This window comes from Nuphar pumila, chromosome 1, assembly GCF_984573655.1.
Source record: "Nuphar pumila chromosome 1, dmNupPumi1.hap1.1, whole genome shotgun sequence".
Classification (NCBI taxonomy): Eukaryota; Viridiplantae; Streptophyta; class Magnoliopsida; order Nymphaeales; family Nymphaeaceae; genus Nuphar; species Nuphar pumila.
The window spans coordinates 17,610,726-17,626,882 of record NC_143249.1 but is presented as its reverse complement, the minus strand read 5'-3'; the positions used below and the strand labels follow the sequence as shown (position 1 = coordinate 17,626,882).

General features: G+C 38.1%; 1 protein-coding gene across 1 annotated transcript; it reads right to left on the bottom strand.

The window, feature by feature from the left end:
* Nucleotides 1–4,244: 4,244 nt before the first annotated feature.
* LOC149848178 (chlorophyll a-b binding protein 5, chloroplastic-like) lies at nt 4,245–7,227 on the bottom strand. The gene is made up of 2 exons (XM_089981822.1): nt 7,016–7,227; nt 4,245–5,014 (listed from the first exon to the last, which is right to left on the bottom strand). The coding sequence occupies exons 1-2, from the start codon at nt 7,156–7,158 to the stop codon at nt 4,363–4,365; spliced, it is 795 nt and encodes a 264-aa protein (XP_089837948.1). The 5' UTR covers nt 7,159–7,227; the 3' UTR covers nt 4,245–4,362.
* Nucleotides 7,228–16,157: the final 8,930 nt, after the last annotated feature.

The following is a 16,157-nucleotide window of genomic DNA, read 5'->3' as shown; positions in this document are numbered from 1 at the left end:
AGTGGAGGTTGCATCACTGGCTGTTGAATCCCTTTTTATGCCAGAATTATAGTCCACAATCCTATCCATAGTCATCCATCCATCAAAGTCAAAGTGAGCATATATTTGCTCTATCCTACATGAGAATTTGATGTTGAGATGCTCTCATTGAACATACTTCCAATCGACCACTAAAATACAACTCATAAATGGTTATAAACTTCTAATTACTGCACTTAACATTTTTCATCCCACAATCTTGCCATGAAATTAAAGAATGGAAAGGTATGCATTTCTCACCTATCTTGAGGCTCATAACATTACAAGACATGCAACATCAACCTCTGTAATCATGTTTAAGCAGTGTTAAGATCCCCAACACATCCTTAAAATCTTGGACCTCCACAACTTGTTTTAGTTGTCTTTTATGTGCAGACACACGCAATGTATCAACCCGTCTTCTCGATGTTCTCTCATTGTGGACTTAATGCACAAGTCATGACCTATCATTGCTAATGTAGGTACTTTGACTATCACTGCATGGTGGTACAAAACCACCAGGTTCGGCTGGCCTCTTTGATATTTGAGTCCACCGCCTAGGGCCTCAAATAAAAAAGTAAATACAACGCTTATATTTCATATGTTGAGGGCTTTAAATGAAACATGGCACATGCATGTGCCTCGTGCTGAGGGCCTCCAATGAAAAAAAATATGGAGAAATATGGGCCTCCAATGAAATATGTCTAGGGCCTCAACTTCTCTTGAGCCACCCGTGAAAACCACAATATATATAGCACGATAAAATCTAAAAAGAAAAGGATGATCTTTGTCATGTAACACACTTTAAAGAAAACACTTCAAGAATAAGAAACTACATTTTTCTATCTTACTAAATTCAATGCTCAAAATACAAAATGGGGACAAGATTTTAACAATCACATTCAATCTTGTCCACCACTATCCGCACATACTGATCAATTGTGCCTAGTTTGAAGGGAATTTGTTTTCAGTGGGATGACGGTGTGAAGAGGAGCAACAATATATTCTACAGTTAGCTCAATTGAGTAAAAGCCAAAAGTTTGTGAAATAGCACCTATAAGACAACAAAAAATACCTAGTTCATGGACTTTTCTCATTATCTTTTGCATTGTATGAGCAGCTTCACCACCCTACACAAGAAAAGGTGACTGATATCCCTTAGAATTGAAACTAAGAGACAAAAACTTTGCATCATAAATACCAAGTATGAAAGATTGCCAGTAAGATCATGATGACAAATAGAACAACCCTAACCTTCAACAGGTTTTTTTTGGTGTCAACTTCATCTGCTCCATCATCAAATGCAATGTCGATGCGACTAACATCATTCAAGTCAACCTGTAAATGGAATTTCCAGTTATTAATACTCATACTGCATAGAGACTTCACAGTTGTTAGAGCCATTATAATGATATGAAGAATGAGAATGATGGATCCAAACAAATAAATAAGAAATGATCCTTTTACATAAAAACATCAGAACTCACAGTTTTTACACCAAACTGTCTAGCCAGAACTCTGGATTGGTAATTTGCTCCCACAGCAACAACATCCTTCAACTGGATAGACATTGAAATTTTCAAGCAGCAGTCATAATCCAAAATAAAAATTACTAAGAAATAAATTATTTCAAAATTGTAAATTTTAGTTATTGCAAATATTTACCTTTATTGAGATGAATTTTCAACTAACTTCTAAAAAAATTGGATCTATCATGTTTCCCTTATTTTAATATATTGGGCATTACTAAGGAATCATCATTCTCTAATTATACAAAATACTGAAAACTACCTCCACATGAAACTGTCTGACTTCTTAACAAGAGACTGGGTTGTGTAGTTTGTATAAAAACAACTCACTGTTTTAAGGAAGATAATATTTTACACATCGAAAACTTCAAACCATTTTACAATAAGGTTCTTGCATGGTAATTTTTTGAATGATGATTTGACAAGTCAAAAGAAAACACTTTTCACAAAAGGCAATACCTTCCGGATAGCTATTTTACAAACTCACACATCTCTCACAATAAGAAGTCGATCACAATAAGGGTATATGAAGAAAAAATACCTCATTTTCTTTCCTTGAATATCCTCCATGGCCAAACACACATATTGGTGTGCATCTTAGGCTCCTTGATAAATCAAAAACTAGTCTTCTTTAACAACTTAGTACAATGAGAAAGAAAATAGAAATTCAATGCATAAGATCAAGAATGGCAATATCCCTCTTTTTGATACAGTGACTAAAAATGAACTTTGAGAAGTACAAAAAAAATGAAAAAGGAAAATGCATGTCTTATATAAAAGTGATCATTAAGAATGATGAAAGACACAGATTTTAGGAACAATTCAACTTAAAAACCGAAATAGGGCAATATATTAAAAAAAAGAGGAAAATTGATGTTGGAACATGTCCCAAGTTTGAATATTTCCAAGTAATTATGCAAATACTAAAAAATAATTCCTCATTTCTCGAAAAAAGAAAGAAAGAAAATGTCTAGAGTGTGAATATTTTCAAGTAATTATAAAAACACTTAGAAATAATTCCTCATTTCTTGAAAAAGAAAGGAAGAAAACAATAAAAAATATCTAAATTTGGCAAAAATGCGAGAAATAGAAAACCTCTAAATAAAGTCTGATATAGCAATCAAATAAGCATAAAAAAAAAGCAAAACCCAAAAATTAACAAGCTCGATCAAAAAATGGATAAAATTCGGCACATGTGAGTCAAAATCAGGTTCTTATCGCGTAAGAGACGTGAAGAAACATAACAAATTAGCAGGGAAAACACAAAATTAGCTACGAAATCGTACAAAGAAGCCGGGAACAAGGATAAAAGGCCTACCTTTAGAAGCTTCAAGAGAGAAGTCTTGGATTGAGGAGGCTTCTCGAGCTTCGACCCGACTTCCTTCAGCCTATGCCAAAGGCTCTGCGCCATCTCACTGCTCCTCTTCTTCTTCTTCTCTTAGTTTCTTTATGTGCGAGTATTAGATCACACTCTCATCCCTTCCTTCTCCCTCTTGCACTCATTACAGTCCCTCCTGCGATCGTCTTCCTTCTCCCCTCTCTTGCTCGTCACAATCCCTCCTGCGATAGTCTTCCTTGTCCCTCTCTCGGTGTTCCCTCTCCTTCTCCTTGTGCCTGCTTCTATCCCTGTCCTTCTCCTCGCCGCTCCCCCCATTGTCGATCCCTCTCGTCATCTTGCTCCTTCACCCTCTTCCCGTACTTCTCCTTTGCCCTGTCGCTTCTCTCTGACTCCTAGATTTGGGGTTTTTTGAGAGGGAGAGAAAAAAAGAGCCCTCTCGCGAAAACATATCACGAAAAAGTACTTTTACTGGCGCACTAATTGATTCCTCTAGAAAAAGTTCGATCGCTAGGAAAAATAAATTTCAATTTTCACTGGCGTAAAAAATAATAGAGCCAGTGAAAAGTACCAATGAAGTGCACCGGTAAAACCCCTTCTTCCTGTAGTGAAGATCTCAAACCATGACTTCGTCAAAGGCTTTTCCTATATTCCCTCTTAGGGATGTAAATGGTCCAGGTGCAATCCCATACACCACCAGAATCTGAATCCATTAAGCAGGTTTGGTAGCCAAATCTGAATCCAATTAATAATCCGGATCTAGGTTTGGTTTTAAGTTTAGCATTCAAACTTGAACCTGAATCCGACAGAAAACCTGATCCCGATAAGTGTAAATACCAAGTTTTATGCTAGTCAGGTTTGGTTTTATCTTTTTTCATCCGAATCCTACAGAAAACCTGACCCCTATAAGTGTAAATACCAAGTTTTAAGCTAGTCAGGTTTGGTTTTATCTTTTTTCATCCGAATCTGAATAAGACTCTGAACCTGATTAGGCCAAACTGGCTTAAGTCAAACTTGTTAATGCTTAGATCCGAGCTCAGCTTGGCTCCTATACGCTCATTAGGTAGTAAGAAATATATTTTAGATATTTTTTTTGTAATCCTATTTCTTCCATATTTAAAACAATGTATTTTTTCTATGAACAAGCCTGCTTGAACTCGGCTAGTTTAACTTGGGCTGATTATGAGCTCAAATTCAGCTTGGCTCACCCCAAGAATGAGCCAAGCTTGAACACTTCAAGGTCCTCGCATTCAGCTTGTTTACCAGCCCTACATGCACATGCACACATACACATATACAGGCAAGTTTGCGTGCACACACACACACAGATGCACATGAGTTGGTGAAAAAGCAACCACACATAGGAAGAAAAAGAGAAGTTATTTTAATTTAGTAACGAGGACTCATTCGTGGAACATATTGTGGCAAAGAGGAAGAACAAAGTGAACTATTTTACAGACCCAAAAGATAAGCGACTTCTCACTTGCCAGGAACAAAGTTGGTAGCATAAGCCCAAGCATTGTTGGCAACTGGGTCAGACAAGTGGTCAAAGAGGTTCTCAATGGGCCCTTTACCCGTCACAATTGCTTGAACAAAGAAGCCAAACATAGAGAACATGGCTAATCTCCCATTCTTGATCTCCTTCACCTTCAACTCGGCAAATGCTTCAGGGTCATCGGCCAAGCCCAGAGGGTCAAAGGCACCACCTGGGTACAGGGCATCCAGCCCCTCCCCAAGGGGCCCACCACCTACCCTGTACCCCTCAACAAAACCCATCAGCACCACTTGGCTTGCCCATATAGCCAGAATGCTTTGTGCATGGATCAAGTTTGGGTTGCCAAGGTAATCAAGTCCACCCTCTGAGAAGATCTGAGCCCCAGCCTTGAACCACACAGCCTCACCAAACTTCACACCATTCTTGGCTAGTATCTCAGGGAACACACATCCCAGTGCTCCTAGCATAGCCCATCTTGCATGGATCACCTCGAGTTCCCGGTTCTTCGCAAACGTCTCTGGGTCCGCGGACAGTCCTGCTGTGTCCCATCCGTAGTCCCCGGGGAATTCTCCGGTCAAGTATGATGGTGTTTGCTCCGAGAATGGGCCGAGGTATTTCGGCCTGTCAGGACCATACCTGTAAAGCACATATGGAATGAAATTAATCCAGTACCCTTTTTTTTTTTTTTTATAATCAAGGAAGACCACCTCATTCACTCAATAGCACCTTGGTGTACAAACCCCAAGTACACCCAGCTTTGGCCTTGTGGCAAGGGATGCACACCTGTGGATTTCAAACTCATAATGCCTGTCGTCGGCTTTGGTGACATTTACGAGTTGCCCCTACGGGATGAGCGGAGCCCTTATAAGCAATGAATTCCAGACTTTGACATGGCCATTAACTCTGAATCTGTGTGTATATGCATTATTAAACTGATGCTCTTGGATTTCAAATGATTTTCATTGATGGCCTATTACATAACACCATAAGGGATGAACACTTGAAGTACTAGGAGCAAATCCAGGAGCATGGTGGTTCTGTGTTTGGACAAAGGAAATGGGAATTCCCTTTAGGGGCACTTGACAGATAGGGAATGGAGTGCATGGCATACCATTCTTAAGAACACGGGTGTTGAAGGGAATGTTATCATGGAAACCAGCCGTATGGACATCGCCCATAGATTATTGAAGGTTATGGAGGGTAGGGGACCAAAGAAGGCTTTTAGAAGTTTTGTACAGTTTAACAGGGTAAAAATTATATATAGTTACTGTAAATCTCATTTTTTTGGTTAAAAATCTAGCAAATTTAGCTAGATGGGGGATGACCAAACCCTGGAAGGATCACCCTATACTGACACCCTTTGCTTGAAGGTTGAATTTTGTATATCATTCTGTTTATAGCTAATTTTGAATGAAATGGTAGGTGTCTGCCTAACCGTAGTGACAAAAGTTAAAAATGGCAAAATATCGTTTTTCAAAAACTTGCAAGAATTTGAATTTTTTTCATAAATCTCGGCAATAAAAAAATAAATTGAAAATATAAAAAATAAATTTTATAAGAAAATATTAATAAAAATTATTTAAAAATAAAAATGCATGGCTTTTTCACGATAAATAGCTGTTTAAAACATAAATATAATGTTTAAATTGTGGTATTTATGTTTTTTCATAAATCTTGTGATATTTTGAAAATCTCTGTGTTAAACTTTCAGGCAATTTCTCACGATATTATCGCAAGATTTTCATAAATCTCACGATATTTGTCACTATGTGCCTAACCCCAGCTTGACTGAAAAAAAAAAAGATCAAATGTCTCATCTATGTAGCTTGTTTCTCACTGAAAGCATGCATCATTTTGGCATTAAAAATTAAGCACTCTAATGTGCAAAGCAAACAAAAATTAGCCTTTTGTAGTGAAAAGAAACGCCAATTCCGATTATCCTACATGCCTAAAAATACATCCATATGACTTGGTCTACTTGGATACTTAACTAGCATTTTCAATCAGCATTCCTAATCAACCTGGCATTTTTAGCCTTTGACATGAAAGAAAATAAGAGGAAAAAGTAAAAAAAAGAAGAAAAAAACCCACAAAGAACCAATAAGGATGATTCAAATAAAGTGAACCCAACTCACAGCAACAGTAAAAAATATCACAAAATTTTGCAACATTTTAAGTCATTGTTTTAAACTCCAAAACAATGTGAGAATTTTAAAAATACTGTGAAATTTTCATTAAGATGTAAATATAACCTTTCACGATATTACCATGTTTAACGGCTACTTTTATGAAAAAAAAACATAAGATTTCATTTTCGTCTATTTTTATTTTTTATTTCACTTTTAGAAACCTTTTCTTTTAATTGATATAATTTTGCTGATAAAACAAGAGAAATATGAAAATTTTCAATTTCTCTGAGAATTCGGCTGCACATATTTGCCATTTTAAACATTTTGTCACTATAACAACTCCAGTTGATGCCGATCTACAAACTAATGTCACAAGATCTTTTTCTATACCTGCACTCTTTTACCTGTTACCGACTTCAACATGAATCTAGAAATCGACTGGTGGAAGACCATAATCAATGGCCAAAAAAAGAAATCCTTTAAAGCTAGAGAGAAGAAAGATCATTACCAAATGCTTTGAGGAGCACTTTTCACTGTCCGGCGCATCGAAATCCTGCCGCCGGACACTCCGACCTTCCCGAGAAGCTCATTTTGGGGCTTGAGCACTGTTTGCCCGGCGAAAGTTGAGCTGTGGATTGCAGAGCTCGACATGGCAGCTGAATGGGACAAGTTCTCTGAGCTTGTGTTGGTGGGGGTGCTTGTTTGAGAGATGGTAGGGAAGGGAGGGGGTCTTTAATGAAGCTAGATTAGTGACAGTAGATAATCCTAACGCCAAGTCAGCACCTTTCTATTGGATGGTGTTATGGTTATGATATCCTCATGGATCTCTTCAAGGATGAGGCCTGATGGCTAAGCCCACGCCACGTAGATTTAGGAGATCTCATGGGCCCCACCTTGCTTATGTGTGGCCCTTGATGCCACGATTGAATCATTGGCACCACAAGTGATCGAGATTTTTTGGAAAAATCTCTTTATATATATGTGAATATCTTGTGTCAAAGGAGGAACTATCGTCTGCAGTCGACTGTACCATACTCTCTGGCACGAATTTATGTGAGCTTTACATGATCAATCTAACCCAACAGATGCGTTCGGCACATTTTGTTTTGAGTCTGGACGAACACATGATCTCTTTAATATGAAATTTGGGGTGCATTATGGTCCGTTGATTTTAATCAACGTTCGTAAAAACCCTGCTTAAGCAATACAATCAGACGACTGTGAACATGTTTTTGACTAAACAATCCATGTAAATCATATCCGGGGGCTTGATTTACAAAAAAAATCAAGAAAACATGAAAAAAAATTGGGTTCTACTAGAAAGTATGGTGAAGTCGAGTGCAGCCAATAATTTTTTTCATAAAAAGAAAACATGGTTGAGAAAGTAGTGAAGACGAAACTAGCATTTGACTTGATTTCCTATAACCGTTCATAGAGGAAAACCCAAGCCAAGGAAGTTCTGAACCAGATTAAGACCTAATCGAATCCTGTTCTAGTGCCGGGTCAAGTTGGTAAACTTTCAAGTAATGGATTTTTAAAAAGTTTGCTCCTTGGCTCAATTAAGTCTTGCAAGACTTTGCACCAAGTCTAGGTCATGTATTGTCATGCCAATCAAGCATAGTCAGATTAAACTGCATCCTTTGACCAAGTTTGGTACTTGGTTAGAAAAATGTCTCGATTATGTGCTCAGACTTAGCTAGCTAGTCAAGGTTCGGTGCACTTTGGCATGATGGTGGCTCGGACCAAGTTTCTAATATCTTGAGAATCTTCAATTATTTGGCCAATACTTCAAGGGCTCTCAGTGGGTCAATGATATTTAAATATTAATACAATGATATCTGCAAATGACGTCAATGGCAAAAAGATATTTAATTAGGGCATAATTTTTTTCATTTCTTGTTTGTTTCCTATTTCTTTCTTACTCTATGTTTGTGAACAAGGTGAACAAAGCCACAAGCAAAGATATCTGTATTTGGATGACCAATTATGTCTCTGTGTATCATTTAGATAAGGTGGGTTCTTAAAAATTAAAATGCAATATTTATTTTTTAATTCTAGCTTTAATTCATTTGTGAGGGAAGTGCCATTTTTTTTTTGTGTTGTGTCGAACTTGAATGAGAGCAAAAGCATGTAACACTTTATGAAAGAAATATTCCAAATTTTTATGGCCATTGTCATGTGATTCCATGCATCAGATGATTGTCGATGGATCGATTTTGTTTTGGATAGTTAATCTAACCCAAGTGGAGCATTGGTATGAAAACCTCTGACCTATGTCACAAGGACACTCCATTTGGGTTGTGTGTCCCTAGTGACACAAGCAGACATGCTCGGACAGACCAATTCAGATGTCGACATGTACGACATTATTTTAATATTTTAAAATAGTATTTTATTATATTTTAATTTTGTTTCAATAAAAAGTCATTTGTTATGTTAAAATATTCAAAAATTAGTTTTTTATTGTTTAAAAATTAAAAAAAATCATGTCCCCGTGTCCCATTTTGAAAAAAAAAAACTGAACTTTTTGAGTCGCTGCATCCTCAAGTTCCCGAATCATTGTGACATAGCCTCTCAACTGAATATTATTTGCATTGACCCAAAGGGATCTTAGATCCCAGCTGGTTTATAGAATTGCATCGGATCTCAAGCATGATCTTAAACTCCAGACCTTTGGTTCAACCCAGGTATTATTAGAGCTGAGCGAATATGGTTCTTGAACACTACAAGAAACCTGTGGATTAGCGACAACCTAAATCCGTCGCTAATCCGACGCTAATCCGTCGCTAAACAGTTTAGCGACGGATTAGCGTCGGATTAGCGACGGATAACTTTCATCACAAATTTTTCGACGCTAAGTAGTGCCACAACTTATCCGCCGCTAATTTGCGACGGATATGATCCATCGCTAGTTCTTCGCTATTTTAAATTAGCGATGAATAATATTCGTCGCTAATTCGTCGTTAAATTTTAAAAAAATAAATAAAAAAAATGCTCGCTGCCGACGCGTTCTTCGGCAGGGAGCAGTTTTTTTTGTACAGAACCGGTGTCGGGACGCTCTTCCGCAGCGAGCCAGTCACGGCTGGAGACGGGATCCGGCGAGGGAGACGGGATCCGGCGAGGGTCGTAGTGGAGATGGGATCCAGCGAGGGAGAGGCGGAACAGGCGGTGGAGACTGCCGAGGGGCACCGCCGGGAGGAGCGGTCAAGGCAGGCGGCGTAGCCAGGGTTCACGGGGGAGAACTTGCAGGAGGCATTGGGCTGGACGACGACGCAGAGGATGGAGGTGCCATTGGTGCTCGAGCAGTCTCCACCGAGAGGTGCCTGAGAATGGAGGATGGAGGTGTCGTCGGGCTGGACGACGAGACGGAGACAAAGGGATCGCTGCAGAGCGGCTGCAGAAGTTGTGAGACAAAGGGATCGCTGCCAGCACGTACTCACTTGACATGAGTGAATGTTTCAACTGCCAAAAGAGGTAAAAATCAGTCAATTGGCAAAACTAGGTAAGGTGGCCAAAGACTGGACCATCCCCACAGCGCCCGTTCGATCCCAATGAGAATCGAACTCGTGGCGTTCAGTGTGAAGCCAATGGCACTATTTGAGTAATTCAATTTGATGTAGCCATCACTATCTGCACCTTGGGATGCAGCAGTCAGTTGTGAGGAAAACTATTCTTCAGTACTGCCGAGTTTGAATATGCTTGGATAATAACTAGTTAATAAATAGTCCATCATTCATATGCTTGCTCAATGATTAAGTTATTGCCACACTCACAACCTATGTCACATGAATACTCCAACATCTCCCCGTGTCGTGCCCTTTCATATACTAATGAAAAATTACACAAAAAGGATGTCTCACATGTCCATTTAGCTTTGTCCTTGTGACATAGCACCCAACAGTTATCTTTCAGGAACTTAAGAAGTTGTCAAGGACTGGTATGTTCTCACGTTGAGTCTGTATTTAATTTTCAGATGAGGTCGTGACTCAAGAATACAGTAAACCATGCACTTCATAGCCATAAAAAATGACTCACCTGCTTTTCATTGAACTACTGTTATATTGCTGATCCATAGGTTCTATCCATCAACGATGATTTTTCTTTTTTTTTCTCAACTTGTCCTTAATGCTGGCAACATGGATCATACTGACCAACGGGTAGGAGCTGTCAGTGCACGTCTACTTGTGGTGGGACGTTGCATGTCCAAAACTCAGTAGCCCCAGCTTGCCATTCAAAAAAAAAAAACTTGTAGTTTTTTTACCAAATCTGACCCCATAGATGTGTTCATCATCGTCAAAATAGTAGAAATCGACCATTGGACCGTATTTTCTCAATGTAAAATTTTGATTTTTTTTAAGGTTAAAATTTCAATATATTATAGACCGTAGATTTTTCAACTCAACCAAGGGCTGCTTTCTACCAAACTAAACAAGTAGATCACAGCTAGAAGGTTAATTATATATATATATATATATATATATATATATATATATATATATATATATATATATATATATATAGAGAGAGAGAGAGAGAGAGAGAGAGAGAGAGAGAGCTGGTGGTCCATCACATGCATGATGGATGGACACCCTCTAAAAACGGCAAAAAAAACTCACAAAAATATTGTTTTTCTGTGAGTTTTATGAATTAGCAGTACTTTTGAAGATCTACTAAAGGTCACAGTTTTGCTGGAACCTTTAGTGGCACTTTAAAACGCCTCTATTATCATGTAAGGGATGCACGCATCTTTTTTAAAAAGACTTTTAGGGCTTTCAACCGGCTTAGTAGCAAAGAGGGGCATATGTGAACACCCCAAAATTTTCAAAATGTTATAAATATTTTTTTTCCTTGACCCCATTTTCTGAGTAATTAAGTCGATTTTAAATTTAAATTCCAGTTTATTTCTCAGATTTTACTAAAATTAAATTCATTTTTATACATCTGACTCAATTTTGAATCCGGATCCATTGCCAAAATCCAAATCTGAACCTCGTTGTTCAATTTTCAAATTGAAATTATAAAAATACCAAAAATATTTTTGAATGACTCGGACAACCCATCTGACATCCGTTGGGATTCACTGCTCGATATTCCTCAATTCGAGGTTAAAAACTCGAAAATCCTTTAAAAATTTTGAATCCAAATTCATTTTCTGAAGAAATCTAACCCAAATTTTTAAAAAAAAAAACTTCTTTTGTAATTTTTTTTTAAAATTTTGCAAAATTAGTTTAAAATTCTTAGTTTTTAGAGTTTTATTTCAAAAACACAAAAAAAACAGAAATTACAAAATATATATATATTCAAAACCGCAGTAAAGCATTTTTTTTCAGGAATCAAGCGCTCAGCAAAACTCTACTGATAGTTGCCCCCCTATGGATTGCACAGCTACCAATCACTATATATATATATATATATATATATATATATATATATATATAAAGGATTTTCATTCGTGGGTTTGGAACCCACGAGTGTTGCCACATTTTCTCTCATCAAGATGGTAATAGAAACTTCGATTACTTGTTGATGCTTATGGCTTATAAAATTAAACATGAAACAAGGCCACCATGGAACCATAGAGCCTCAAGCTTGTGGACTGCAAGTATATGATGATGGATAAACATATGTTGGGCATTTCTATTTAGATTCTGAACCACCCTCAACTCACACTACAAGAAAATACGTTGTTAGCGACGAACTTTAGCGACAGAATACGTTCACCGCTAGTTAAAGACGGATTAACGAGCGAAAACCATTTGTCGTTATAATGAATGAAATTTACGAAAATAGCGACGGACGATATCCCGTCGCTACTTAGCGACGAATTTTGCGACAAAGTGTTTTGTCGTAATGGACGCAACATTTGGCGACGACCTTTGCGACGCAAAATTTTTCGTCACTACTTAGCAACGAAATGAGCGACGAAATATATTTTGTCGCTAGGTTCGTAAATTTGATTTACATCGGCTTAGCGACGGAATTAATCTGTCGCTAAGCCGTCGCGAATTTTCGAATAACCCTAATCCCAGATAGCTTTTCATTTTCTTCTTTCGCTGCTCCCGCTCCCGCCGTTCGCCCGTTCCCGTCGTTCGCCCGCTTCCGCCGTTCGCCCGCTCCCACCGTTCGTAGGCCCCACCTTCCGGAGACAGGTAAACGAGGGGGTCGGCCCCCACACATTTTCTGGCAGGGGGTCGACCCCCTGCTGATGCAGAGGGTTCCCTGCCTATTTCGGCAAGGGGTTAACACCCTGCCGGAACAGGCAGGGGGTCAACCCTCTGCCTGTTCAGGTAGGGGGTCGACCCCCTATTGTTCCGGCAGGGGGTCGACTCACTGCCGGAAAGGCTGGGGGTCGACCCTCTGCCGGAACAGGGGTCAGTTAACCTCTATGTAAAGTAAGGGGTCGACCCCCTGCCGGAACAGCAGAGGAGTTGACCCCCTGCCGGAACAGCATCATTTTTTTGTGACTTCATTTTAAAACAGTGTTTTTTTTACAGATTTTTCAACAAAACCAGCTTGTTCTCAGCCACTGGTGGTAAGTAAGTGACAAAAACAATGCAAATCGGGTGAATACCCGTGGTGAGTAAGTGATGCAAGCGTATCACATGTTATTTAATTTATTAGATATAACATTTTATTGTTCACACACTCACTTAGTTGTTGATATTTAGGGTTGCTTTGTTGGAGTTCGGAGATCATGTTGAGCATGATTTTAATGTATGAATATGGAAGTGTTCTTATTTTTTGTGTACGGAGTCCATGCTAGGCATGGTAGTAGTTAGTGAAATATTGAAGTGTGTTTATTGCAGGTACATGTTTGTCATTTGTTTGATATGAATGATTACGATGTATTGCAATGTTTGATGTAATTGTATCCATGCTTGCATGTAGTTACTTTCAATTTGATTATTACTTCCATGTGAAATTGTATAATGAAAGCATGCTTCAAATGATTGTATTGTGTCATTAATAGTTTGCACATGAAAATATTAAGTTATCAATACCTGCATCAAAAAACTTGTTATTGTATGACATCATATATTGCATGATAAATTTGATATTTTCTTCATCATAGCATTTTGATTGTTCTGTATTAATTTGTTAGGTTATTATTCGTACCATCATAAGAAAATGACTGCAAACCGTGAATGGATGTACCGTAGGATAATGGACAATGAGTTATCACATGAATATATGGATGGTGTTGAAAGTTTTATTGAATTTGCAACAACAAGTGTCAGTACAGTGGATCCCATAGGTCGGATTAGGTGTCTCTGCAAGATTTGTAAGAATAATCGATTTATAAAACCTCATGGTGTTAGACATCACCTATACAGGAAGGGTTTTGTGAGTGATTATCAAAACTGAACGTTTCATGGAGAAGAATTTAGAAACAATTTTGATGCACGGGTGAATGTGGTGCATGATAATCCATATATGGATTTGATATTTGATGCTGCAGGAACAGAACTGGGTTCTGCTATGAGTTCTAGTGATGTAAGAACTGTCGTAAATGAAGAATCACCAAACGATGCAGCTAGTAGATTTTATGATTTACTTAGAGATGCTGATGAGCCACTTTGGAATGGTTGCGAGAGTCACACTATCTTGTCTGCAGTTCTTCAACTAATGAATTTGAAGTCCGAGTATAATTTGAGTCAATCATGTTTTGACCGTTTGTGCATGATTGTGAAGAGTATGTTGCCCAAAGATGAGAAATTGCCACAAAATTTCTATCGTGCGAAAGTTATGGTCTACGCTCTAGGTATGAGTTACAAAAAGATTGATGCTTGTCCAAATCACTGCATGTTGTATTTCAAGGAGCAGAAAAATAACATATCATGCCCGTCATGTGAGCATCCTCGGTTCAAGCCAAAGACAAGATACAATGGTAGCACGAGATCAAATGAAGTTTCATACAGGTCGCTCGGCTACTTTCCTATCACTCCTAGATTGCAACGATTGTATATGTCTTCAAGGACAGCTAAACACATGAGATGACATGCAAATAAAGTTTGACACGATGAAAACAAGATCACACATCCTGTTGACGCTGAAGCTTGTAAGCACTTTGATCGTACTCATCAGAACTTTGCAATGGAAGTGTGAAATGTTAGACTCGATCTATGTACAGATGAATTTAATCCATTTGGGGGTAGATCAACTCCATACTCATGTTGGCCAGTATTTGTAACTCCATACAACCTTTCACCAAGCTTGTGTATGAAACGTCCAAATCTTTTCTTGTCTATGTTGATCACTGGTCCGACCTCATCTGGCCAAAATCTTGATGTATATTTAAGGTCATTGATTGATGAAGTAAAAGTATTGTGGGATGACGGTGTTATCACGTATGATACCCACAAAAAACAAAATTTCAACATGAAGGTCGTTGTACTATGGACAATCAGTGACTTCCCTGCATATGGTATGCTATCTAGTTTGAGCACACATGGGAGGTTCGCATGTCCGTACTGCATAGAGGATTCTAAAGCTTTTAGATTGACACATGGAAGGAAGCCTTGCTGGTTTGAGTGCTATCGTTGATTTCTACCCAGTGACCATCTGTTCCGACGATAAAAGAATGTGTTTAAAACAGACACAACTGAAATAGAAGGTTCATCCTCAAGATTGTTTGGCATAGAGATTCTAAGAAGATTGCGATACTTTTCAGATGTATTAACAGATGTCCGTAGTCTTACATCCTTCCATGGATTTGGGAATGATCACAATTGGACAAAGAAATCTATTTTTTGGGAACTACCGTATTGGTCGACCCTATTGATATGACATAATTTGGATATGATGCATGTGAAAAAAAGTGTGTTTGATAATATGTTCAATACAGTAATGAATGTTAAAGGGAAAACAAAAGATAATCCGAAGGCCCGTATGGATTTAAAAGTAATATGTAAAAGACCAGAATTGGAACTCAAAGAGTATAATGGCAAAGTACTGAAACCAAAGACAAAGTACATGCTTGGACCTGATCAAATAAAATATGTATGTCAATGGTTGAGACAATTGAGATTTCCAGATGGATATGTCTCTAACATTGCTCGGGCTGTGAAGATTTACGATGGACAGTTATATGGGTTGAAGAGCCATGATTGTCATATCTTTATGCAACAATTGATACCCCTAGCATTCCATGATATGTTAGACAAACATATATGGCGGGTATTATCTGAGTTGAGTGGATTTTTCAGAACATTATGCGCATCGGAGGTTGTAGTATCAGATGTAAAGAATCTCGAGGACTCTGTCATCACCACTGTTTGTCTGCTAGAAAAGATATTTTCGCCATCATTTTTTGATGTTATGAAACATTTGATCATACATTTGCCATATGAACTAAGGGTTGGTGGCCCTGTGCAATATTGATGGATGTACCCATTTGAAAGGTATATGTTTTTTTTATATTTGTCTCTTTAATGACAGATATTTAAAATTTGAAATGTATATTTTTGCCAGATGCATGTTCGACCTCAAAAAAAAGGTTCGTAATAAAGCAAGAGTAGAAGGCTCTATTTGTGAGGCGTACACTTTAAAAGAGATTTCAAATTTCTCATCTATGTACTTCGAACCTCATATTCCAACACATTACACATGTCCGCCCCGTAACGATGATGGACAACAAGTAACTGTAGCTG

Excerpts from the sequence above, each read along its gene's own strand:
- LOC149848178 (XM_089981822.1), bottom strand. The coding sequence starts at position 7,158 with ATGTCGAGCTCTGCAATCCACAGCTCAACTTTCGCCGGGCAAACAGTG. Across the intron at positions 5,015-7,015 it reads AGTGCTCCTCAAAGCATTTG|GTATGGTCCTGACAGGCCGA; the intron begins GTAATGATCTTT and ends TGTGCTTTACAG.